This window comes from Narcine bancroftii, chromosome 10, assembly GCF_036971445.1.
Source record: "Narcine bancroftii isolate sNarBan1 chromosome 10, sNarBan1.hap1, whole genome shotgun sequence".
Lineage (NCBI taxonomy): Eukaryota > Metazoa > Chordata > Chondrichthyes > Torpediniformes > Narcinidae > Narcine > Narcine bancroftii.
This window is the reverse complement of record NC_091478.1, coordinates 41,320,543-41,347,878: the sequence shown is the minus strand read 5'-3', so window position 1 is coordinate 41,347,878 and position 27,336 is coordinate 41,320,543. Positions and strand designations below refer to the sequence as shown.

Below are 27,336 nucleotides of genomic sequence, written 5' to 3'. Positions count from 1 at the left end.
ATGTTATTGAAATATGTAGCTAGAGTATAGCAGAAAAAATCTTGGACAAAACATACAACTAGGACAACAGGAAAAATCTTTTTAATAATAATACTGCTGTAATTTACAAGAGAAAACAAAAGCAGCTTAGCTATAGCAGAAAACATTTTATAAACAAACAGCCGCTGTCAGTCCCCCACGCTGGTCCCACTGCCTGCTCTCTCCCGGTGGCTGGCTGTCGGCCACCACACTGGTCTCATTGCCCTGTTGTCTCTCAGGGGGAGTGGGACAGTGGGACCAGTGCGACAGTGAGCCGCTGGGAGAGTCTCCAGCCCCAACACTGATCCCACCACCCAGCTCCCCCCCGACAGTCCACCTCCAGCCCCCAAAGATAGATGGCAGTGATGCTAGTTATCCACGCAGTGACAATTTCAACTTTGCATATAAGACCTGGGGAATATTTATGAGCCTTTTTTTGGGGAAAAAGTAGGTCTTATAGACCATCAAATAAGATACTTCTTTCTGAACCCGAGGATGCATTCCATCTAGTCCAGGAGACTTATCTACCCTCATTTCATTTCTTTGTGATCTCTGTCTCCCATTACAATTTCTCCAGCGTTATTTTCTATTGGTTCTATATAAATTCTTGTCTCTTTTTTAATATGCGGGTACTTAAAAAAACTTTTAGTATCCTTTTTTTATATTAATTGTTGGCTTCCTTTCAAAGTTAATCTTTTCTTTCCTAATGACCTTAGTTGCCTTTTGTACACATTTAAAAACTTGTTACTGATTCTTGCTTCCACGTCTGCCCTTTCTCTTGCTTTTACTTTGGCTTTGACTTCTCTTGTCAGCCACAGTTGTGTCCTTTTTACATTCAAATCTTTCTTTTTTTGGGGGAATATACCTGTCCTGCAACTCTAGCCATTGCTGTTCTGCCATCCTCCTTGCTAGTGTGCCTTTCCAATCAACTTTTTCCAGAGTCTCACACATACCTCTGCAGTGCCCTTTATTCAACTGGTTATACTGACACCTCTGACTGCTGTTTCTCCTTTCAATCTATCATATATGATCACCGTCCCCTAAGGACTCTCGTACCTTCAGCTCTGTTATCGACTCTGGTTCATTACACAGCACCCAATCCAGAATTGCTATTTCCCTGGGGTTGGCTCCACCACAAGCCGTAATAAGAAGCCATCCTGAAGGTATTTGACAAATTCCTTCCCTTGGAATGCAGCACCAATCTGGTTTTCTCAATCAACCTGCATAGTGAAATCCCCCATGACTATTGTAACATTGCCCTGTTTGCATGACTTCTCTATCTCCCTCTGTAGCTTGCATGCCACATCCTGGCTACTGCTCAGAGGCCTGTATACAACTCCCATCAGGGTCATTTTAACCTTATAATTTCTTAATTCTACCCACAGGGACTCTACATCTTCTGATCGAATGACTCCTCTCTCCAAAGATTACATTTAATTTTTAACCAACAGAACCACCCCAACCCCTCTGCCTACCTTCCTGTCCTTCCTAGACACTGAGTATCCGTGGATATTTAGTTCCAAGCTGTGGTCTTTTTTTCAGCTACAACTCAGAGATGGACATGATGTCATATCTCCCAACTTCCAGCTGTACCACTAGATCATCAGCATAATTTCTTATACTGTTGGCATTTAAATACAAGCCCTTCAGTGCTCTATTCATTATCCTATTCAACTTTCTGTCCAAACTACCCCAGGTTAAATCTTTAATCTTCCAAGTCCAATTTTGCCCTATTGACTGCCTGTCCTTCCTCACAACCTCACTACAGTGTATCTACTTGTGTATCTTCTGCCCTATTGACTGCCCTCTCATTCTAGTTCCCACCCACAAAACTTGTTGAAACCCTCTGCAACAGCTCTAGCAAACCTGCCCACCAGAGTATTAGTCCCCCTCCTATTCAGGTGCAATCAACCTTTTTTGTACAGGTCATTAGAAGAGATCCCAATGATCCACAAATCTGAATCCCTGCCCCTGTACCCACTCTTCCCTCAGTCAATGCTATCCATTACCATTAATCCACAGCAGAGCCCAATGGATTAGATCCAAACTGTCACTCCAAACAGAGTGAGTCATGAATGAGGGTGGACAATTAAAGAAGTAATGGTGGCATGTCAGCACCTCTACTTCCTCAGGAATTTGCGGAGGTTTGGTCTGACTTTAGAAACCCTGGCAAATTTCTACAGATGTATGAACATCGAACACTACAGCACAGTACAGGCCCTTCAGCCGTCGATGTTGTGCTGACCCATATATTCCAAAATATAGCCCTCACTACCCCGCAATGCTCCATTTTTCCTCAAATGCCTCTTAAATGCCCCAAATGTTTCAGCCTACACCACCCAGGCACCCAGAACTCTCTGTGTAAAAACCTTAGGTCTGATGTCTCCCCTAAACTTCCCTCCCTTCACTGTGCACATATGTCCTCTGGTATTTGCTATTCCTGCCCTGGGAAACAGGCACTGGCTGTCCACTCTATCTATGCCTCTCATAATCTTGTAGATCTTGTAGATCTCTATTAAGTCTCCTCTCCTCTCATCCTTCTGTGCTCCAAAGAGAAAAGTCCCAGCTTTGCTAACCTAGCCTCAAAAGATTTTATTTCCAATCCAGGAAACATCCTTCTCCATAGCTTCCACATCCTTCCTATAATGAGGTGACTGAAACTGAACACAATACTCTAAGTGCTATCATACCAGAATTTGTAGAGCTGCAACATGACCTCTGTACTCCTGAACTCAATCCGCTTATTAATGAAGACTAGCATCCCATCGGCCTTCTTAACTTTCCTATCAACCTGTGCGGTGACCTTGAGGGATGTATGGATTTGAACCCCAAGGTCCCTCTGTTCATCCACTCTTATAATGGCCCATTGTCCTTCCAAAATGCATCACTTCACAGTTATCCGGATTGAACTCCATCTGCCACTTTTCCACCCATCTCTGCAGCCTGTCTATATCTATATCTCTTGTCATCTTCGACATCCTTCAGCTCCATCCACAACTCCTCCAACCTTCATGCCATACACAAACCCGTGACCCATCCTTCCTCCTTTTTATCCAGGTCATTTATAAAAATCACAAAAAACAGGGTTCCCTGGACAGATCCTTGTGGGACTTCACTAGTCACCGACCTGCAAGCAGAATACTTCCCTTCTACTGCTACTCTCTGCTTTCTTCTTGCAAGCCAATTTTATTATCCATACAACCAAGGTTCCACTGATCCCTTGCCTCATGAACTTCTAGATGAGTCTCATGGGGGATTTTGTCAAATTCCATATAACGGCTATGAAGATCTAATCTACAACCCTACCCTCTGGAATATGTAATACATCTTTGAAATAAATTTACACTCATTCCCCTTTTGGGCCCAAAGCCAGGCTTACACAGGTTGAGGGAGAGATGGGAGTCAAACTTGGGCACAACAATTAATGAAAAGTGGTGGCAAGACCTGTGAATGGACAGTGTGACGGAGGTCATCAATGCCAGATACAGGTTGGTGCAGTATTAATTTCTTGCACCAGTTGTACCTCATGCCATAAAAAATTACACAAATCAAAGCCTGAAATTTCAGAAATGTGCTTTAGGTGTGGTGTGGAGGTTGGAACTTTTGTCCACTCCACCTGGCTATGTACAAAGGTGAGACTTCTGAGAAGACCTGACGGACATTCTGAAAAAAATTACAAAAATGGATTTTCCACAAGATCTGGAGTTGTAGTTTCTGGGAGATATTGTGGGCGAGAGTTTTAGATTGACCAAAGATCAAATTCCATCCGTGAAGGTTGCCTTGGTGGTAGCCAGGAAATGTATAGCAGTTTTATGGAAGTCGGACTCCCAACTAAATACCACATGATGAATATGGAAATGCAGAGTTGCATTCCCCTGGAGAAAATCACATACAATCTAAGGAAGAAATACGACACATTTGTTAGATAATGGCAACCTTACTTGAAATATATTGGCACACAGATTGATTAGCCTCCCCCTTTGAAATAGGGGTATGATAGCAATCCATCCTAGCAGGGAAACGAAAATGACCAAGAAAGTGGGATATGATGCAGGCGATGGACTTTTTTAGTTTAGTTTAACGTTATTTTTTCCTTAAAATTTTTTTTTTAGCCTTTATTATTTAGCCATCCTGCTTGTTTTTTCCATAGGTTTCTGTATGGATCTATGACCCCACCGGAATTTGTATATGTACAATTTAATTGACTATTTTTTCAGTAGGGTAAGGGTGGGGGTGGGTGGGTGGGTGGGTGGGAAGGTGGGGTGGGGGGTGAGGGGCAATAAACACAGACTCTGTATATTGTATGAATGTTGAAAGATTATACTGTTTAAATTTTGTGAGTCTATGAAAATCAAAATAAAATATATAAGAAAAATTTTTGTTACCTCCTCAAAAAATTCAATTAGGCTCGTGAGGCACAGCCTTCCCTTCTCAAAGCCATGCTGACTATCCTTGAGTAGACTGTATTTCTCCAAATGTTCATAGATCCTATCCTTAAGAATCCTCTCCAATCTCCAATAGTTTGTACACCACTGACGTAAGTCTCACCGGTTTATAATTCCAAGGATTCTCCCTATTACCTTTTTAAAACAAGGGGATGACATTTGTCATTCTTGAATCCTCTAGAACCTCCCCTGTGGCCAAAGTGGACTCAAGGATCATATCTACTACTCCAACTATCTTTTCTCTCACTTCCCACAGCAACCTGGGGTATATCGTGTCCAGCCCTGGATTTTGATATTTCTCAGAAGATCCAACACTTCCTCTTGCTTAATCTCCACATTTTCCATTACACAAGCCTGTGCTATTCCTAACTCACTCTAATCAAGGTCCTTTTCTCTTGAGAATACTGAAGCAAAGTATTCATTTAGGACCTCTCCAACTTCCTCCACCTCCAGGCGCATGTTACGGGTTATATATATAGAAATATGTCTTTAAAAGAGATACATTGTGGGTTTAGTGTAGATCACTTCACAAACAGATACTTACACTTCACATCTCATTTAAAATGCAAGAGCTTTGCTGAAGCCAGACATGCAGGCACCAGTGGGTTTGCAAAAGACAATGAAACTGCTTTGGAGGGAATTTTAAAAGCAGGTGCAAATAGAGAGTCCAGGCGCAAGGGCTGATAAAGATCTTTCAAGGATTGGGTTAGCCCTGTAAGAAGTCCTGGTTTTTACAAGCAGAGAGAGAGGAAAGGAACAAACAGGATTTCTCTTAGACACAGAGAGAACTGAGTTCTACAGTGGCTTTTGAGGCTGCAACATGGCAAGCTGGCAGGCTTATTGAAAACCCCATTTTGAAGACAAATTGTGAGTTCTGAGTTCAGCCTGTATAAAATCTTTGCAGTCCTTACAAGAAGAAATGGCTGGCTAGACTGTTTCTCCCGAAATAAAGGAAACAATTCGAACTCTGTGGTGACCTGGAAAAAGAGGTTATCATTTGGAAAACCCATGACGGAGCAAGTTTCTTCAGAAAAACATTGAAGTGGCTGATCTGAGGAAATTGGTTTGTGTGTGTCCAACGAGCAACAAATATCTCTCTGAAAACAACAAGAACCTTCCTGAGCAGTAACCATTATCTTTAAGCACCAGAGCTTGGTGAAAATTCATAAATTTTAAATTCTCTGCACAGTATAAGAATTGTCTGATACCGGTGAACTTGGAGAAGTGAATGATTGGACTTCTGAAGCAAAGGACATTCCTGAACATATCCACATTACATACACGTGCACTTAAAAAGGGGTTAAGTTAATAGTAATGTCTTGGTGAATTTGTATTGCTACTGGGCTTTGGGGTCCTCTGGGCTCGTAACACCTCCTTTATTCTTCAGCAGCCCCACCTTCATTCTCACGTTCCTTCTGTTCTTCATATACGCTAGATGCCAAGGCCTTCTCATGCCCCACTCAAGCTCTCCTAAGTACTTTCTTAAGCTCCCTTCCTGGCTACCGTATACTTCTCATGAGCCCTTCCTATATCGAACATGTGCTTCCTCCTTATTTTTGACTAGTTGCCTCAACTGTTTTGTCAGCCAATGGTTCCCTTTTCTTATCATTTTTTAATTGTCACAATGGGAAAAACATATCCTGAACCCAGCACAAATGGTGCCCAAACTTCCTCCAAATTACTTCTGTGCTTTCACCCTTGAGCACCTGTTTCTATTTACTCTTGCTAGTTCCTGCCTCATCCCTTCATAATTTGCCCTTCCCCCATTAAGCACTTTCCCATTTTGTCAGTTTTTATCCTTTTTCTATGGCTATGCTGAAGCTAAGAGAGTTGTGATCACTCTCACCAAAATGCTCCTCTTGACCACCTATCCAAAATACTGCCATCTGACCAGGTTCATTACCCAGAACTAGATCCAGTATGGCCTCTCCTCATGTTGGACAGTCCACATACTGTGGCAAGAATTCTTCTTGAACACTTGACAAATTCAGCCCTATCCATCCCTCTTGCAGTAAGGAGGAGCCAGTCAATATTAAGGAGGTTGAAATCACCCATAACTACAACCCTCTATTTCCTGCACCATTCCAAAATCTGCCTGCTTATCTGTTCCTCAGTGTCCCAAGGTCTATTTCAGGGCCTATGGATTACTCCCAACACAGTGACTGCTCCCTTCCTATTTCTGACTTCCACCCACACTGACACAGTGGATACTCCCTATGCAGTGTCCTCCCTTTCTATAACCGTGATACTATCCCTGACCTATAATGCTACTACCCTTCCTCTCCTACCTCCCATCCCATTCCTTTTAAAACTCCTAAACCCTGGTACCTGCATCAGCCAATCCTGCCCTTCCTCCAGCCAAGTTTCTGTAATGGCCACAACATCGTAGTTCCATGTACTGATCCATGCTCTAAGTTCATCCCCTTTATTCCCAATAATCTTAGCATTGAAATCGACACATTTCAACCCCTTACTGGCTACATTTATGTTTTGTCTCCTGCCTGTCTTTCCCCACAAAAGAACATGTGTGGTGGAAAGTGTGCTGACTAGCTGCATCATGGTCTGATATGGGGACACCAATACCCCTGAGTGTAAAGCCCTCCAAAAAGTATTGGATACTGCACGGCGTAAAGCCCTCCAAAAAGTATTGGATACTGCACGGCACATTACAGGCAAAAACCTCCCGAACATTGAGAACATCTACAGGGAACGCTGGCGTCAGAAAGCAGCAGCATTCATCAAGAATCCACACCACCCAGCACATGCTCTGTTCTCACTGCTACTATCAGGAAAGAGATATAGGAGCCAAAAGACTTGCACCATCCAGTTCAGGAATAGCTGCTACCCCTCCACTATCAGACTCAATCAGGGACTCATTTAAAGACTCTTACTTTTGCACCTTATTGATTTAAAAAATTTCTCTGTATTACAGTCAATTTGTTGACATTTCTTTATCTGTTTACATTTGTTTGTTTGTTTACATGAGTACTTCATGTATAGAAAAAAGAATCTCAGGATTGTATGTGATGTCATGTATGTACTTTGAAAATAAACATAGAAGACAGTCTTCTATGTTTTCAATTCACTTCTCATAATATCAAGAAATAGCTGTTATAATTTGGAGAATCTTCACCATAAAGACTGCAGATCCTTAGACAACTTTCCTTACTGTCAATCATACCACTAGCTGCAAACTTATTAACTTTGCCACCTAGATTCTCATCCAGATGATTAATATAAATGATGAACCACAGTGGACCGAGGATCCATCCCCCTGGCACGTCACTTGTCGCAAACCTCCTGTCTGAAAAACAACCCTCCACCACCATCCTTTGACTTCTTCCACCCCCAAGCTAATTTTGTATTCAAACCGTCTAGCTCACACATGTCAAACTCTGGCCCACGGATATAATTATATTTGGCCCGCAAGATCATATAAAAAATGTATTAGAGGTGGCCCGCTGGCCGCCGCGCCAGTATAGCGCATGCACAGTAACCGCTGTGTCCCAGGGTGAGAGAGAGAGAGAGAGAAAAATCCTGGTCCTTGAAAAGTAGTGGTGGGTGGTTTTATAAACACGCTGTCATGTCCCCCTGCCCACCCCCTCACCGCAGCGCGGCCTAGCCGGTGTCAGGGGAAGCCAAGGCCGCTTCCCAACGCCCGGAACCCCAGTGGCACAGCGTTTCTTGGAGCTGCAGATGGAGTCGGGATGCCGGAGGGAAGATTGGGGCTCCCCGCCGGGCGATGGGGGCGCCGGCCGCCGGCCGCCCTGCGCCTTCCCACCGGACCAGCGGCGGGTGCCCGGAGTACACGTGGAGAGCGAGGCTGGTCGGGCAGGTAGGGTGGAACCCCCCGCCAATCTCGGGAGCGGCGTGGGCTGGATCGGGATTAGCCGCACTCACCTGCTTCTCCACCGCTGACCGGGATCCCAGCGCGGTCCTGAGCGCGGAGACTGCTCTGGAAAGGTCCTGGGACACCGGCACGGAAAGAAAAGGGGGTCCGGGAGAAACTCAGCAGGTCAAGGGGGGTCCGGGAGAAACTCAGCAGGTCAAGGGAGGTCCGGGAGAAACTCAGCAGGTCAAGGGGGGTCCGGGAGAAACTCAGCAGATCAAGGGGGGTCCGGCAGAAACTCAGCAGGTCAAGGGGGGTCCGGGAGAAACTCAGCAGGTCAAGGGGGGTCCGGCAGAAACTCAGGGGGGGCCTGACCTCGCCAGGACCGTTGCCCACTCCCCCTCCCTGCCGCAGGCCGACCCGCGACTCACGGTGACGGGGCCACTGATCCGCCGAGATGCCGCCCTGCAGCGAGAGCCGATGCCCCCGCACTGTCGTTGTCCAACCCGATCGCCCGCAAACCCCGCCCTCCCGCACACAGGCCTGAGTAAGTATTATGAACTTTAATCTCAGGATAAAACGATCTTCCAATAGTTTCATGTCACAGTGATAAATATATTCCTGGTTAAAAATGGTCCTGTACCTGGATACAAGCTCATTAGGCATAAAACTTGAAAAGTGTGTAAATCAAAGGATATCTGTACCAATGGAAAAAGGGCATGGCAAATAACCCTGCTAGAGTTCATGCCCACAATCAGTCACCCATTTGATTGTTTCAGGAATCAAATGGGTTATTCTCCCACATTCTCAATAGCCCTCAGATTTTACTATTCGACAGCACACTAGCAACATTTGACAAATCCTCTATAGAGAAATATTATTTATTGAATATTTTATTTCTCATTTGTTAATGCTTCTGGAAAGAGTTTATCCAAAACTATTATTAAACATTTATTTTAATAAGAAAAAGTTTAACATTACATATGTTGAAAGAAGAGAAAACATGCAGATGTTGTTGAAAATTTTCAATAAATATTTAGTTCGGCCCTCGACTTAGTCCAAGTTTTTAATTTTGGCCCTCCGTGAATTTGAGTTTGACACCCCTGGTCTAGCTCATCCCATCTAACCTCCAAGACCAGCCTACCATGCAGTATCTTGTTAAAGGCTTGGCAAAAGTCTAGCAATGTCCATTGCTCTACCTTCATCAGTCCTTTTTGTATATGTAATGTATATGAATTTTATTCCTTTTTATTGACATTGGAAGCTCTCTGGCATGACATCTGTATTCAAGGGTGTTTTAAAAATTGTGGTTTGATCAAACCCTTGTTATTTCCTGTTCGAGTTCCATCAGAGCTCATGCATACATGCCAACACAGCCTGGTGCCCTTTCCTGGATGAGTTCCACCAATAATTTTTTATAATTGCCCTGTCTAATAGTTCTAGTTTCTCATGTATTCTCTTTCATTCTCATCATCATAATCTTCTGTGAATACCAAAAGGTATTCAGTAGCTTAAATCCTCTGATGTACTCCTAAAGATTTATTTTGCAATATTTAATTAATTGATCACTTTTTTATGTATTTATAAAATCCTTCACCTATTCCCCCCATTTGGCACACCAGTTTTCTGAAACACTTCCTCACTTCCTTTAGGCTTTCCTAGTTCTGGTTTATTTCTTCAAGATTTTGAATTATTAGCCCTACATTTATTATGGATCCATTTTTAAATCTGAATTTAACTTCTCTCAAATTTGGAATTGGATCTTTTCACTGTACTTGTATTGCTACCTCTGGAACTATGTTGAGTCTGTAAAAATAACCATTGTTTAGATTTTGTTTTCATTCTTGACATACTATTTAAAGAAGACTGATTGTTTCCTGGCATGATGACAATATTCTTCCCTGCATGAGATTAAACGAAAAGCAAAATCACTTTTTCATTTGTGAGATTGTACATAACATCAGTGCTGAACTCCTTAATTTGGTCTTGGTGAATGAACCATATTATTGGCAGTAAAACCTGAGACTGAAAACACAGCTATGAAATATGGAGTAGGGCCATCTGTTGGCCAGTCTAGGTAGAGATAAAATGTTTCCTTCTCTGAATAACTTTAGTCAACACAAGGTTTTGTAAAGGCCCAACTGCATTAATGACCACTCTTTCGCACAGCGCACAAATGACTATTTATCCTGAATGCAATTCACATTTATCACTGTGAAACAGTATCTATTCTTGGAATATTTCATTAGAAATATTTCATTGGACAATCGTCAGTTCTGCCCAAGATCTGTTGATAGCTATTATATCACATCGACTTCAATTGGCCATTTTTATGCTAAATATTTGTTCTTTGCTGATACAGAACTCAAACTTGCTGCAGTGCCATTAATATTATCCCCCTCTCCCGATAAATTATTTATCTGTGTTTCCAACATACATTGCTTTATTTATTTTCCTTTTTGTTCATTCAAATTCTTCCCCCAACAGTTCACTTAGATTTATATTGCACTTTAACAAAATAAAATATTCTCTGGCACTTCAGAGATAATTTAAGATGAGAATTGTCACTACTCTTCATCGGCAGATGCTAAAAAAGGTTAAATAAAAAAGTTGGCCAAAGCAGTAGATTTTAAAGGTTATCTTAAAGTATGATTTTAAAAAATTAAATAAATGAGAAAGAGAATTTTAAATTTGTGAGTATAGCTACGGATGAAAGAAATCAAGGATCAACATGGAGTTGTAAAATTACAATTTTCCAAATATGCCCTTTAGTTTTCCTCATTATGCATTTATACAATTTCCTACACCAGGCATGTACTATATCAATATAGATTTCTGATTAATCAAATTTTAATTTTTAAAAGCGACAAATTGCAAACCTGAATGTTGCCAAGCACTTCGCTTGTGACTTCATTCAGTACTGATTTGACGTCATCTATGCTAAAACATGCTAGTGGATCCTCAGTCGTGGGCTCTCTCACTTCCATACTCTCTTCATTCTCTGCCTCAGCCTGGGTGGGGGGGGGGGGGGGGGGGGAGGGAAACATCAGCCAGTGGAAGTTTTATGAAAACATATATTTGTGAACAAATTCATGATCAACTCTGATCTTAGAAAATTGGGCAATACCTCGGCCTCTGGTTCCTCTGTTGACTGCTGTAGAACAAAGGATGAGTAGATATCCCAAGTTAAGCTCTCCTCCAGTGGTGAGGGAAATGGATCTACTGACTTGATAACTTCAATCTGAAGCTGAAACAAGAAGAAATATGTTCTGAATTAAGGTACAGTGCCCATTTTTCTATGCTCAGATAAACATATAAAGGATAAAGTGCAGAAAAAAAACAAATCACGAAACGTATCTCTATGAAAATAAAAAAATATATAGATGCTGAAAATCTGAAGTAAAATCAAAGACACTCAGTTGGGCAGCAGCTGTGAAAAGAGAAACAGAATTAATACTTCAATTCAGAGATTCTTTTAGAGAACTGGGAAAGACCTTTGTCTCAGTTCTAATAAAGGATCTTGCATCTGAAGCATTAGTTCTATTTTTGCACAAATGTGGTCTGATTTGCTGAGTGTTCCTAACATAAAATGTATCTCTTATTTTATTTGCATGAAACATAAAATATTTCTGATAATTTATCCCAAATGAGGTATGCTTCTCGCTTCGGACCTCCACTTTTCCTCAATCTCTGGATCAACTTATTTTCTATAGGATTACCTTCCAGATTATCCAGATGCAATGAGCTCCCCTCATGTTCTAACTCCAGGGTGCTCAGGGTCCAATTCTCTTGTCCAGTATCACAGGTCTAAGATTTCTTACCTGCATGCATATATAACCGTCAACTCCCTCCAATCCACTGCTAGCTCCTCTTTCAGATTCTGTTTTTTTATTCCCATCTATTCTAATCCTCCTTTTTCTCAACTACCTTCCAGGTTGTGAGCAGTTATAATTTAATTGAATGAAATGGAACAGTGAAGAGACAGTTTAAACTGTGTGCAGCGTTTCACATGAAATGCCCTTGGTGAGAAAAAGGGCAGTACAATAATGCAGCAGATCTGGATTCAAGCCTGACCTCAGTTGCTGTCTGTGTGGAGCTTGTCTGTTCTCCCTGTGACCATATGGAGGACCTCATAGAGACATTTTGAATGCTGAAGAGAGTAGATGTGATAAAATTGTTTCCCATGGTACAAGAGTCTAAGACAAGAGGCCACAATTTCAGGATAAACAGGCGTCCATTTAAAACAGAAATGAGGAAAAATTTCTTTCGCCTGAAAGTCGCGAGTCTGTGGAACTTGTTGCCACAGTCGGCAGTGGAAACAAGGTCTTTGGGTGTATTTAAGATAGAAATTGACAGGTATTTGATTAATCAAGGCAACAGATATTGCTATCTGCATTGTTTCAATGTTCTGATAAGGATCAGCTCATGATTAAATGGCAGAGCAGATCCGATGGGCCTACTTCTGCTCTTATATCTTGTGATCTTTGGGTACTCTGATTTTCTCCCATACTTCAAAACATGTAAGCTGGTAGGTCAATTGGCTACTCGCAATTGTCCCTAATGTGTCGGTGAGTAGCACTATAGTTTTTAAAAAACAATTTCCCATTTTTGAATAACTATTACACTTCTAAATTTTGATCAAAAGTGGATCTTTCCATTTTATGACCTTTGAGAATGATGCCTAGAAGTGGAAAACCTTTTGTGGAAGGTAAAAATGGGAAGAATAGGAAAAAAGATGAAGATCCTAAGGAACCTTCATCAGTGTTTGAAGCTATTATCCAGGCTATGTCTAGGCTCGAAACATGTAGCAAAATCCAATCAGAAGTTGGAAGAAATTGTATCAAGTATGAGAGATTCACTTAGAGAAGTTGATAAACAGCTCACTGATCCTAAGGGGAACTTTGAAGACTTTGATGAAAGATTAACTTATCTGGAAAGAGGAGTTGAACTGTACGATCACAGGCTTAACGATGTTGAGAAGAAATTAATTAAAGTTACAGCTGCAATGGAAAAATAAAAACATAAGTCTATCGACTTGGGAAGCAGAAGTTGAAGACAGAATGTGCGTATTTTTGGATTGCCTGAAGATATAAGCATCAAATGCCTTAATTCGATCAAATTCTTTACTAATATGTTGGCTGAAATGTTCCAGGGTGTTTTGAAGAAATCCATGGTTCTGGATCAAGCATACCAAACTTTAGAAAGGAAACCTTCTGTTGAAACTAGACCTTGCCCAGTAATTCTTTGTTTTCATTACTTTCAAACCAAAGAAGCAATTATTCATGAAGCTTATAAGTGTGGGAAAATACTTTATAAAGAAATAGAGATTTGTTTTGTGGAAGGTTACCCTCAAGGACTTCTTGCTGAGAGAGCTAAATACAGAGATGTTATATCTGAGCAATATCAATATCAACCCTCTCTTCACTATCCAGCATGTCTGAAGATCATTCTGAAGGATAATCCCCCTGTGGTTTGTTTCTCCTAATGATGCATGGAAAGTTCTGCAAGATAGTTCAAGTACTTCACAATCAAAATGTACATTTTAATGTGGGTGTGAGATTAATGCAGCTGAAGAAATCTTATGCTAAAATATGGTGACTGGGATGTAGTTTGATTTGAACACTGGTTTGAACTGCTTGAATATATGTAATTCTTCTTTTCCTCTTTTTGTTTTTTTTATATAAACTTATTCTAGTTAATGAATTTTTTTTAATTTAACAGGTTTAGTTTGTTTTCAAACTTTGCTATTTGTTTTCTTTTGTTTCTTTGCTTAGTTTAATTTTAAATTGTTTTATTGAACCCGATTTAAATGGAGTAAACTTTATTTGATTAATTTTTAATGTTTATCAATTTGTTGGACCATAGTTTCTTTTATTAGATGAATTCAAGTTTATTAGATGAATTCTAAATGGAAACTGTGTTTCATCATCTTGTTTTTTAGACAGTCCAACCTGTCATTTTCTTGTTTTTAAATTCTATTAGTTTGTTTTATCTTACTGTTGTGGGAACAAACATTAGTTTTAATCTTTGAGTCCTGCCAGTTATAGATGTAGGTTAAGGATTAATAGCTACAGCATGGTGTCCTTCTCCAGGATAGTTTTTTTCAGGGCTTGTTATTTAGATCTTTAGTTTCACTGGGGAGTCTTGAGAAGATATTGCTAGCCACAGTTTGCTGTCTCCTTTTGAATGTAGTCTGCAATTGCACATTAAATATGTTCTTTTATAGTTATCAAAATGATTTTAAATATAGACATAAAGACATAATTTGGTTTCTTTTAATATTAATGGCTGGAATCACCCAGTTAAATGTAAAAAAGGTTTTAAATTGTTTAAAATGTTCCATGCCAATATTATTTTTGTGTAGGAGACTCACAGTCATAAAGAGGTCAAGCATGGTTTCCTTACATCTCAGTCTAAAATTTGATTTGTATCAATTTTTAATGGTTCTAATGTTCCCTTTGTACATTTAATATGATCACAGATCCTACTGTTAGATTTTTAATAGTTATGTAATCAGAAAGTTGCTCTGTTTGATATGTATGCTCCAAATGTTGATGATCCAGAAGTCTTTAGGGGATGTTTGCTTCCCTGCTGAGTTTGATCAAATACATGCTGCTTATGAGTGGAGACTTAAAATGCTGCCTTAACCCATTGATAGATTCTCTTCAAATATGATGCTGTCTAATAAATTTGCTTCCTTTGTCAATTATTTTTTGTTAGATTATGGACTTATTGATATATGGTGTTTTCTACACCCTAATGATAAAGTTTCTTTTACATGTTTATCATCATTATTCAAGGATTGATTATTTATTTGTTGATAATCGATTAGTTTCTTCAGTAACAGATTGTGCCTATGGCACAATTGCTCATTCTGATCATCCACCTTTGAAACTCTCTTTTACACTCTCTGATGTCACTTCCAGAGCCCAGCAGTAGCAATTAATTTAACCTGACTTCAAGATAAAAATGTGTAGACTTTATTAAAGAGCAAACCTCTTTTGTCTTTACAGATTTAACTGAGGAAATGTCAAGTTTAACTGTCTGGGATACATTTAAGGAATACTTTCAGGGTCAAATAATTTCCTATTCAGCTTGGTTAAGAAAACGTACAAAGGAAGAATTATTACTACTGAATAATAGGATTAAAGAAATTGATAGAGTATGTTCAAGGATGCCTCATGTTGATCTTTATAAGGAAAGGGTAGAACTTCAAATGCAATATAATTTACTTTTAGCATACCCTATTGAAAGTCAAGTTCTTAAACTTAAAAGTCAGTTTGAAAAACATGGGGATAAATCAGGTAAATTATTAGCTGGTCAATTAAAATTACCTATAGCCAAAAGACAGATTACTAAATTCATAAGAAAGATGGTAGCATCATGTTTGATCATGTGAAATTAATAAGACATTTCAGTAATTCTATTCTGAATAATATAAATCTGAGTTTCCCGACAATTCTGTCTCTATGGATAGATTCCTGCAACGGTTGAATATCCCTAAAATTTCTTCTAATGATCAACTTTTACTGGATTTCAGAGATGGAAATTTTAAAAGCTATTTCCTCCCTTCAGTCTGGAAAAGTGCCAGGTCCAGATGGTTATACCGTTGAGTTTTTAAAATGTTTTCCTAATATGCTTACCCCCTTTGTAAAGTATTTAGTGATTCTAATCTTTTTATAATTTTCCCACTGACATTTTATGAAGTGTCAATTTCCTTAATTCATAAAAAGGATAAAGACCTTTCAGACTGTGCTTCCTATAGACCAATATAGTTATTGAATGTTGATTCTAAAATTCTTTCCAAGATTTTAGCTAATAGATTATAAAATAATTTTCCTCAGTTTATATTTATAGACCAAACATGATTTATAAAGAATCATTATTCACATTTTAATATCTGTAGATTAATGAATATAATTTATTCCCATCGCTTAAAACTCCAGAATGTGCAGTGTCATTAGATGCAGAAAAGGCTTTTGATCGAGTAGAATGGAAATATCTGTTTGAAGTTTTGAAAAGCTTTAATTTTGGCTCTGGTTTTATCTATTGGATTAACTTGATTTATCAAGATCCAGCTTTGCTGCAATTACGAATAATCAAAAATCTTCACTTTTTAGGTTATTTTGAGGAACTAGACAGGATTGTCCACTTAGCCCTTTATTATTTAATTTAGCTTTGGAACCCCTAGCAACAGCATTTGGGAATTCAGTGACATTTGGGGAATTAATAGAGGAGATGGAATTCACAAAGTATCTGTATATGCAGATGATATTTTAGTGTATATTTCATATCCTGAACTCTATTCCTCCAATGTGGTCTTTGCTTTCCCAATTTGATAGTTTCTATGGATATAAATTAAATCTTTTTAAGAGTGAATTATTCCCAATAAATTACATGTACCTGTTTATAATCACACACCTTTTAGGGTGCTTAAAGATCATTTTACTTATGCGTGTTAACATCTCTGAGGATCAATCCTGGGGTTTCTGTCAATTCAATCCATAAAGGTTTGCCAGCAGCTATACTTTATGAAGAGTTTGTGGAGAATTGGTATGTCACCAAAGATACTTGCAAATTTCTACAGGTGTACCATGGAGAACATTCTGATCACTGTCTGGAATGGAGGTGGCCATGCACAAGAAAAAAACTACAGAGAGTGGTGTACTCAGCCAGCATCATCTCAGGCATCAGTCTCCACTTCATCGAGGACATCTGCAAGAGGCAGAGGCTTAAGAACACAGCCTCTATTCTCAAGGACCCTCACCACCCAGGCCATGACCTCTTCACACTGCTCCCATCAGGAAAAAGGTATAGGAGCCTGAGGATGAATACTCAGCGGCACAAGGACAGTTTCTTAACATTTGCCATCAGATTTCGGAACAATGAACTATAGACACTACTTTGTTATTTTTCCACGAATGTATTTATTTTTAAATGTAATTTTATAACAACATTTGCACTATGATATACTGCTGCAAAAACCAAATTTTGTAATGTTCATGACAATAACTTCTGATCCAGATCTCTTCTCAGCTTTTTCCTCTTCTACCCTCCCACCCTTATCCATCGTTGACCTCATGCCTGTTGGCCTGGACTCCTCTCCCTTCCTCATGAGTTGCGGAGCTTTGGCATGACATTAGGAACCTGGCAAATTTCTACAGATGTGTGATGGAAAGTGTGGTGGCCGGCTGCATCATAGTCTGGTAGGGGTCACCAATACCCCTGAGCATAAAGCCCTCCAACAAGTAGTGGACACAGCCCAGACTTCACGGGCAAAATCCTCTCCACCACTGAAACATCTGCAGGGAACACTGCTGTCAGAGAGCAGCAGCAATCATCAAGGATCCACACCACCCGGCTCAAACTTTATTCTCGCTGCTGCCATCAGGAAAGAGGTCTAGGTGCCACAAGACTCACACCACCAGGTTCAGGAACAGCTGCCATGCCTCTACCATTAAAATCTTGCTTGTGCACATTATTGACTTTTTATTATTCTCTCTGTATTGCAGTCAGTTTGTTTACATTTCATTATCTGTTTACATTTCTTTATTTGTTTACATGTGTATCTTGTGTACAGTTTTTGTTTTGCACTAACAATAAGAAGTAATTCTGCCGTGCCTGCAGGAAAAATAATCTTGGGGTTGTATGTAATGTCATGTATGTACTCTGACAATAAGTAAATCTGAAATCTGAGCATGTAAATATTTGAAAACACATTAATAATCAAGACAGTTTTAGAAAAGTAAAGAGGTTATAAAGTGTATTTTTTGCACTAAAAGGTTTTACCTGATAAACACTTGCCTGACACCTTCAGTCTGTTCCATTCAAGCCGAGATGAAGAAAACTACTTTTCTTCTAGAATTCTTAAATTTTTATAATTAAATTAGACGTATAGCAGACTAACAGGCCTTTCTGGCCGACAAGCCTGTGCCGCTCAATTACATCCAATTAACCTACGGCCCTCTACATTTTGAAAGGTGGGAGGAAACTGGAACACCTGAAGGAAACAGATGCATACACAAGGAAAACGTGTAAACTCCTTACAGATAGCCCTGGATTCAAGCAAAATATACTCTGGCACGCAAAATGTACCACCCTTAGAAGTCCTGATCTTAAGTGTAGAGCATGTTGCTCCACTTCCCTCTCCCATGCTGAACCCTAAGAGAATGAGCATCAAGGAGCAATCAGTTGTCAATGGCAAACTACAAGCACAACACCTCTCTGTAAAATCCGTGGTCATATGCTATTATGCCAAGTAAATATTTTAATTATTCCTCTCCAGATGATTTCATAAATTGACCTTCTCAATCAGTCGATTTTTTTAATTAACCACAGCTCTTAAATTGTTGTACAAATAGAAAAAAAATTACAGTTAATTTGGTCATCTTTTTTTTTAAAGTACTACAATTAAATTACAGAAAAATCCGAATATCTGAACTAATTACATTAAAATTTTATTAATCTTAGAATTCTCTGCTGCAGAAGTGTGCTTGTTTCAACAGAGAGTGGGTACATACCACCACACTTTAGAAATAAATACGGTAACAGGCCATTTCAGCCCAAGTCCACGCCACCCAATTAACCTACAATTTGAATGGTGGGAGGAAACCAGAGTCCTTGGAGAAAACCCATGCAGGCACAGGAAGAACATACAAACTGCTTACACTCAGCATGGGATTTGAACCCCAGTCCCGATCACTGGCACTCTAAAGGCATTGCGCAAACTGCTACGCCAACGGTGCCACCCGAAATAATCAGTCATTATCAATTTGAACATAAACCGATGATATATTTAGGTATAATTAAATTATTACTGAACCAATTGTACTAAAATCACTCACATCAGATCTCTCCTGAAATAAAGATAATCTATTCTTCATAGTTACTCTTTATCTTAATCTTGGTATTGCTAGTATAAAGCACATGGGTAAAAGATATGATTCATCTTTATGTCTACATTGCAGCCTATGTGCAAAGAGATATTTCATACAGTCAGTGTCACAAACTCTGGAGATAATGGAAGAGAGTCAAATTGAAACAAAAGTGCGGGTTAAAGCTAAATATCAACTTGCTGTTCTCGTAAAAATGGCAGTTCCACTGAACAGTTCTACAAAATTCAATTTTTGTAAATATGATATATTGCTACTAAACATTTTAAAGTTTCCAAAACAATATGTTAACAATATTCATTTGGTTAATATGTTAAACTTGTTTAATAAATTTATGCTTTTTTAAAAAAGTACTTCCATCTTATATTTGTCAAAAGCCGTTGGATAACTTATGGTTAGATAAAGCAATTATGGAATCCTTCTTATCTTAAAAGATGAAATATCCAGTGAACAACCAGCACCAGAATTTTAACAGACAATAATCCAGTTTCTTGTGATTTGTGTTTTTATCTATTTTCTGTCACATTTTCAGAGATAGTATGCAGTATATATTTTAATTAAATGTTTTCGTGACAATTTAGAAGAGTTAACAAACTTAAACTGAGACGTAAAAAGGCAAATACTTTATAACCTAGGTTGAAACAAAGGCAGGAAAGACTCTGGCATTTATCTAGAGTTCAGTGTCCTTTAAATTGTCACACTATTTCCTTGAACTTCAGAAAGGCTGGTTTCACACATCTTGTGCCAGTGCTTCTCAATCATCAAAAGAAAACTGCTATTTGAAACTGTATTTTTGATCAAAGATATCTTTCAATCAAAGTAACATAAAAATTGTTTATCAAAACATCTTCTTTGAAGAAGACAAACTTTATTTAAAAACATCAACTTTCATACCACATTATTGTTTGAGTCACTTCATAGTTAAGTACAACCACATTGCATGAAATAGAATTAAATGAAGTGGATGACTTCTTTCTTTCACAAATGCTTCTGGAAAGGATCCCATAGGACAGAATTCCAGAGTCAATATCCAATGGTAGAGGTGTCTAAAACTAGAGGGGAAATGTTTAAGTGAGAAGGAGGAGGTGTCAAGGGAATCTAAGGGATAAATGTTTCATAAGAACATTAGTTGGTATCTGGAATGAGCTACCAGAAGAGGTGGAGGCAGGAACAACATTTAAGAGGCAGGTACTTGAATGAGAAAGGCATAGTAGGACCTGGATTTAATGCAGGCGTGGAATTAGTATATTTGGACATGATGGCCAGCTGAAGGGCCTGTTTTAATGCAGTGCAACCCTTCAATTCTATAAGCCAATAACACACATAGATGACTTACAGCAGTTCTGAATCAGAAAGCAACTTATGTTAAGATGGAGAATTCAAAATTAAATGTGCCGAAACATAAGACGAGGTGTTGTTCCTCAAGCATGTAATGTGCCTCATTGTCAGAGGCCAGAGTGTATAAGTTGATGTGGCAGCAAGATGAAGAATTAAAGTGGAATGCTACTGGGAGCTCAGGGTTGCAGACTGATTGCAGTGACTTTTGTTGGGTATACCTGCAATAATCACTTTGATGAATGCAGCAGTAGATTGGGACCACAGTTAGTCAAGTCCCATGCTTACTTTTTGATCTTCTGTTTCCCTGCCCTACTACCATAAGGCAGTACCCAGTCTCCTGCACCTAATATTCCTCCCAGCCCCCACCGACACCCATGGCAATGACCTCGGATGGTCACAGTGACCTGGCCTATCTACTTCCTGAGGTCTGCCCCTATATCAATACCACAAGGCCAACTCCAAACCTGACTTTTGTTCACTTGCATGATTGCTGTCCTATCCCAATCACCAACCTTTCTTCTGAGCCCCAATCTAATCATACTACATTTCCTTATGCCTGATCTGACTCCAGGCCCCAATCCTTGGCCTTCAGCCACTGGGTCTCTCCTTCCTTAATGCCTATTCAGTGATGGATCCAAAACCTAAACAATCAACTTTAAGCACACGAGAATCTCCAAGCTTCTTTCCATCCTCTCTATCACAACTTCTAATAACTAAAGATCGTGATACCACAGCATTTTTATTTTGAGAGAACAGATTAGCTGTTCATATTTTTCAGAAATGTTTAATTTTGCACATCCTATTCCTGTCATTTTTTGCACTTTTTTAAAAACAGTAAAAATGTATGGGGTTTGTAGTTTAATTGGGTGTAATTGGGCAGCACAGACTCATGGGCCAGAAGAGCTGTATATATCAATTTACATTTATTTTAATTGAAAATTTATGCACTCTTTCATGTACCATTCAAACAAATATCACAAATATGTTTTATTTTTATTAATTCTACAGCTCTAGAATAAACTCAGGCTTGGTTTTCTTTATTTTAGGATACTTTAAACCTATATTCATATTTCAGTGATTTGTAGGTTTACAAAGAAAAATCATAATTTTCTAAAAAAAAAACCACATACAGTATTAAATAGTTTTAAATGCACCATAAAAGTAATTCATTTGGTAACATTTGTATAACAATTTCGTTCCATTGTGGCCTTGCTTATGAAATAAGGATCCCTAAATTTTGCTTTCTAGAATTTCTGTATCTGCAAGAGCTATGAATACTAAATTTAGAATATAAACTATATACAGTGAAACATCGGAAACTTTAACGATGCCAATCAACAGATTTTTCTGACTAAATTCTTTAGACATACAGCACGGTAACAGGCCAGTTCGGCCCATGAGTCCGTACCACCAAATTTACACCCCATTAATCAACACCTCCAGCATGCTTTGAATGGTGGGAAGAAACCGGAGTCCCCAGAGAAAACCCATGGAGATAGGGGAGAATGTACAAACTCCTTACAGTCAGTGTGAGATTTGAACTACGGTCTTGATCGTTAGCACTATAAAGGCATTGCACTAACCTCTATGCCAACCCTGTTGCCCTGACAACTGAATGTTATTTCTATGAATATCCCAATGCACTCTTAATTGTTTTTTTAGATGTTATAATAACATTTAGAAAAAAAAACCCTGTTAAGTTTAAAGGCGGAGCAGGAGCCAGGGCTTCAGTTAGATGAAAGGGAATGTGGGGACTGAGATCAAGTTGAAAGGGCATATTTTAAATATCACTTAGTAAGCCAGATGCTGAACCATTGGGATTTCTGAATAGATTAGAGTTCTATGTATCAACTGTGATCATGTCTCTCTCCAGTATACAAAATTCTGTTAAATGAAAAAGATAATTTTAAAGCATTAAATCTATTTTTAGTTTTGTAAAGCTGCTAAAAAAAATAGATCTGCACTGAATAAATTGTCTTTTATTTCCCATAAAGCTCCAAATAATTTATAATTAAAATTAACTGAACTATGGCAATTAAAGTTATTCTGAAACCACTATAATTGTATTTTTGTTAGGGTTTCAGATAATTTTACTTTGTGAAATAATAAAATTAAACTCCCTCAATGCTGAATAAAGTTATTCACTGATCAACCAATCTGTATAATGCCAAATTTCCCTTTAGATTTCCATTCAATAATCTCATCTGGCCTTATGGTACTCTTTACCCAGAGAGAAAAATGATATAAGCCTTTTTGAAGTTTTTTTGTTACTGACCTTAGTGTCCAGAATCTCTAGATCAGGTGTATGATGGAAAAAGAATTCGTACAGTCTGTAATGCTGAAATAAACTAGGAAATAAACATAATTAGTGCAAAATAGACTGTATTTCTAAAATAAAGGCATATAAATTGTATACTATATAAAGGTTGTGCAAAATTCAAAACTGAAATGATATTAAATTTACATGAAATATAAGCCCAAATACCAAAATATGTCTGTTGAGGACAAGTAATAAAACTTTAATCAATACACAACATACTCAGCGAGACAGGCATCACATGTGGAGGGAAAGAGATCATTGACATTTTGGCTTATGAGTCCACATCAGGTCTGAAGGCATAAAGGGGAGATAGCCAACAAATGAGGTGAAGGGGTTGAGAGTGGAGGTAACAACAGAGGCCAGGAGGCAATTGGTGGTCAACAAAGGACTTCTGATTATGGAATCTAATAAGAAAAGTTGAGCATGGTAAGGGAGGATGGATAGATGGGTACAGTGGTGGGGAGAGGAGTGAGGGGAATAGGAGAACCATGAACCATTGGAGCGTAGAAACAGTAGGTGATAGGCAAATGGAGCAAGTGAAGGACGGGAAATAAACTGGGTAACATAGTTGAAGGAAGGAGTTTAGAAAATAAGGACTGTTTGAGAGGACACTGGTTGATCAAAAGGAAAGAGAAAGCAACCGAGGGAGTGTGGGTTCACTGAAACGGAAATGTAACACAATGGTAAATCTTTAGTAATCAAAGTGATCTTACTTGTTGACCAGTAAATGCAAACCTGAAAGTTAATGTGATAAGTTCCAGAACTTTAAGACTAGAAAAAGTTAAATGTTCAATATCTACTCTGATATTGTCAGAGGCATAGTTTAGGCCAAAGCAATGGTCAGTATCCCTAAATAGGGAAGAGGAAGTTCATGTTCCTTTCCTCATTGACTCATGATGTGAAACTCGCAACAGATGAGGATAACAGTTGATAATGATGTCTTCTGTAGAATTAATAATATCCTTCACTTTGGTATTTAGGCTTTGACATGAATGATCAATACTTGCATTGGGAACTGTCAGTTTACCCAGATAATAATTTCTGTCGTGCTGTGATTTAGAATGAGATACTTAATCTTATCATGATTTATTTATAATTCATTTTCCTATTCACAGAAATACTGGAGGATTCAGTTTTCCCAATCACATTTATTTAATGGGAATGACCTCTTCATCTAGTATCAATGTCAAATCTTTGTTTGCTAATATTTGCATCCTTTATTTATGGATTTCTTCAGTGTATATAATTTAATTTATCTTACAATTAAATTAAATGGAAGAGGTGAGAAAAAAAAATCAACTGAGAATGGTTGCTTTCAAGAAAAGAGAGAAAAAGAAAAAAGTTGGAAAAAACAAATAATATATAAATGCCATCTTGACTTGAACCCAAATTGTGCAAAAACTACATCTGCGAGAAATATAGACGACAGTCAGAATTTAAAAGAAATATTGATAGTTGGTATCAAATTAATTAGATTCAATGAGAAACCTGGTCAGTGAACTTTAAATAATTGTTTTAAAGTCAGTCTTTGGATTTTGTTTGGGAAGTGAAAGAATCACTGACAGCATGGAATTAAGAATAAATTAAATATTTTAAAAAATCACTCCAATCATTCATCATTCAATTAAACTATTTTAAAATTTACAAACAGAAAAAGATTAAATTGAAAACCAGCAGAAACAAAATGATTTCTCTCAACCAAATGATGAGCCTAAAGCAGACATGAGATTCAAGAGTAGATAAACTGCACATCTAGGGGGCGATGAGTTGAAATTAGTGTCATGAGCAGGCAAATTGAATGTATTCAGATTTACGTAAACTATTTCTTAAACAAGTTCCACATAAAAAATATAAGCTGGGAAGAATTTAGAAAAACATCTAAATGAATGAAAATACAGTATAATTTTTGCCATTTTCTATTTTTCATTAGATTTAAATGCAGCACGGTTCAACAATGCCATTTATGTGTTTTCTGACATTCTGCTATTAAAGAGTATACTGTTGACTCTCAAGTTATAATTTCTAAGCCAAAGACACAATTTCTTATTCCCAGATATGCTATTTATACATAGCTTCCCCACCGATCTGTGCATGTCACTCTCTCATTTCCTCTCAATACATTTGATTTAGGCTGTAATCAACAATTGTTATTCCTATTGGGTAAAAATTCCCAAGAATTCTTCACAATTTTCTTTTCATATTAATGATAATTTGCACTCATTATTCCTCCCTAATAAGAGAATATTGTGAAAAACTAAAGCTCACGAGTTAGGGTTTATACACTGGGATTGATGCAGAATTGATTGAGAGGAAACTGAGTTGGTAGGTATAATGCTCTTTTTCACAAAATGTAAAAATGATTTGGATGAGGAAATTAAATACTTCAGCATGTCCTCTGGCATCACAAAGTTAAAGGAAAGTTGGGTGTGAGGAGGATGCATAGAGACTTCAGTGGGATTTAGACAAATTAGGTGAGCAAAATGCATGGCTGATTCTCCCTAATGTGGATAAATACGAGTTATTTATACTGCTGTATTTTCCTTGGTTTCAGTTTGCATTAGGATCCCACCACCTGCTATATCTTCCCCTCCCCACAGCTTTCGGCTTTCCATGCCTCTCCTCATTCACACTGTCCCCTGCAGCTGCAGGAGGTGAAACACTTGTTCCTACACTTCCTCCCTCGCCATTATTCAGGGAACTAAAGAGCTCTTCCAGGTGAGGCAAAGATTCACATGCATTTTCCCCAACCTTGTCTACTGGATTTGGTGCTCCGAAATGAGGACACTTCTACTTGGTGAGATCAAGCACAAAGAATGTTTTTTCAGATTTATTGTCAGGGTACATACATGACATCGCAAACAACCCCGATTCTTTTTCTGTGGGTGAGGCAGAATGATCACTTATTGCTAGTGCAAAAATAACTGTACACATTGAATACATGTAAACAAATAAAGAACTGTAAACAGATGACGAATGTAAACAAACTGACTGCAATAAAAAGAAAATTTTAAAAAATCAATAAAGTACACAAGTAAGAGTCCTTAAATGAGTCTCTGATTGAGTTTTTTGTTGAGGATTCTGATAGTGGAAGGGTAGCAGCTGTTCCTGAACCTGGTGATGCGAGTCTTGTGGCACCTAGACCTCTTTCCTGATGGCAGCAGCGAGAATAGAGCATATGCTGGATAGTGTGGATCCTTGATAATTGCTGCTGCTCTCCAATGGCACTGTTCCCTGTAGATGTTCTCAATGATGAGGAGGGTTTTGCCTGTGAAGTCCAGGTCTGTGTTCACTACCTTTTGAAGGTATGCTCAGGGGTATTGTTGTCCCCATACCAGACCATGATGCACTGGTCAGCACACTTTTCACCACACATCTGTGGAAATTTGCCAGGGTTTCTGATGTCATACCAAACCTTTACAAACTCCTGAAGAAGTATAGGCACTGATGTGCTTTCTTCAAGATACCATTAATTTGTTCAATCTGGGAAAGATCTTCTGAGAGAGTGACTCTCAAGAACTTAAATTTGCTCACCCTCTCTACTGAATCACTGGATTGTATACCTCTAGCTTTCCCTTCCTAAAGTTAACAATCAACTCCTTAGTTTTGGTGCCATCGAGTGCAAGTGAGTTGTGGTACACCATTCAGCCAAGTTGACAATCTCCCTCCTGTATGCTGACTCATCACCTTTCTTTATATAATCCCACTATAGTGATATAGTCAGCAAATTTAAAGATGCATCCTGAGTTTCCAGTTGCATGCCATTTCAACTTCCATTCCTGGGGGCATAGCAAGATGGTGTAGTCTCGACCTCTCTGGCCAGACTTTTAAGTACCCGTTTTTTAACTATTTGTTTTCAAGTTTAAATTTTTAAATTTTAGTTTAAAGTATCAAGGAATTATTATGGGCATTAATGGTAAAAAGATTAAACCTCAAGTGCAGAGGAAGTTACATTTTCGAAGTGCTGAAGATTTTGGGCCTAGATGACTTGATACAGCCTCAGGCTTAATCTCTTCAGTGTCTATGAGGTTTAGACTGCCTGTGGGAGCTGGAAAGAAAATGTCTATTATTCACCAAGTGAAGGATGGCGCTGGAATTACCTGTTCTCTGGAAGAAGGTGCGTGTTCCCAAGAAGTGGATCCTGATTTGGAAAGCCTTTCGATTTCAACGGAGGGAGCACGCAGGAAGACGACTCCATTGTTGGAAATGCATCAGGAGGAACTTCAATCTGAAGAAATCACTTACCTTCGTGATTTCATGAAAAAACAACGAGATGCGGGGGGAGACCAGCGGCGACCCCCTGAGGAAGTTGGGGTGCCGTTGCTGGGAGTCCAGACCCGCAGTAAAACTTTTAAAATGCCTTCTGTTGAGTTGCAGCAGGAGCTGCAGTTACCTTGTTTTGCCACTATGTCAGAGAGAGCAGAGCTGAGTTTTACTGACTTACAGTGTATGCAACTAAATCATATTGTTCAAGCTGTTATAAAACCTTTGTTGACA

General features: G+C 38.7%; 1 protein-coding gene across 4 annotated transcripts in view; it reads right to left on the bottom strand.

Moving 5' to 3' along the window:
* The window catches only part of cabcoco1 (ciliary associated calcium binding coiled-coil 1), a 151,263-nt gene that overhangs the window by 44,690 nt on the left and 79,237 nt on the right, over window positions 1-27,336 (bottom strand). For all 4 annotated transcript variants that reach the window (XR_011345569.1, XM_069900740.1, XM_069900741.1 and 1 more), the window contains 3 exons: window positions 22,798-22,870; window positions 11,420-11,539; window positions 11,172-11,303 (listed from right to left, as the gene is read on the bottom strand). Coding sequence is in view for 3 of the 4 variants with exons in the window: in XM_069900740.1 (XP_069756841.1) it covers window positions 11,172-11,303; window positions 11,420-11,539; window positions 22,798-22,870 (325 nt within the window). In the remaining variant the exon portion in view is untranslated. The remainder of the gene's footprint in view (window positions 1-11,171; window positions 11,304-11,419; window positions 11,540-22,797; window positions 22,871-27,336) is intronic.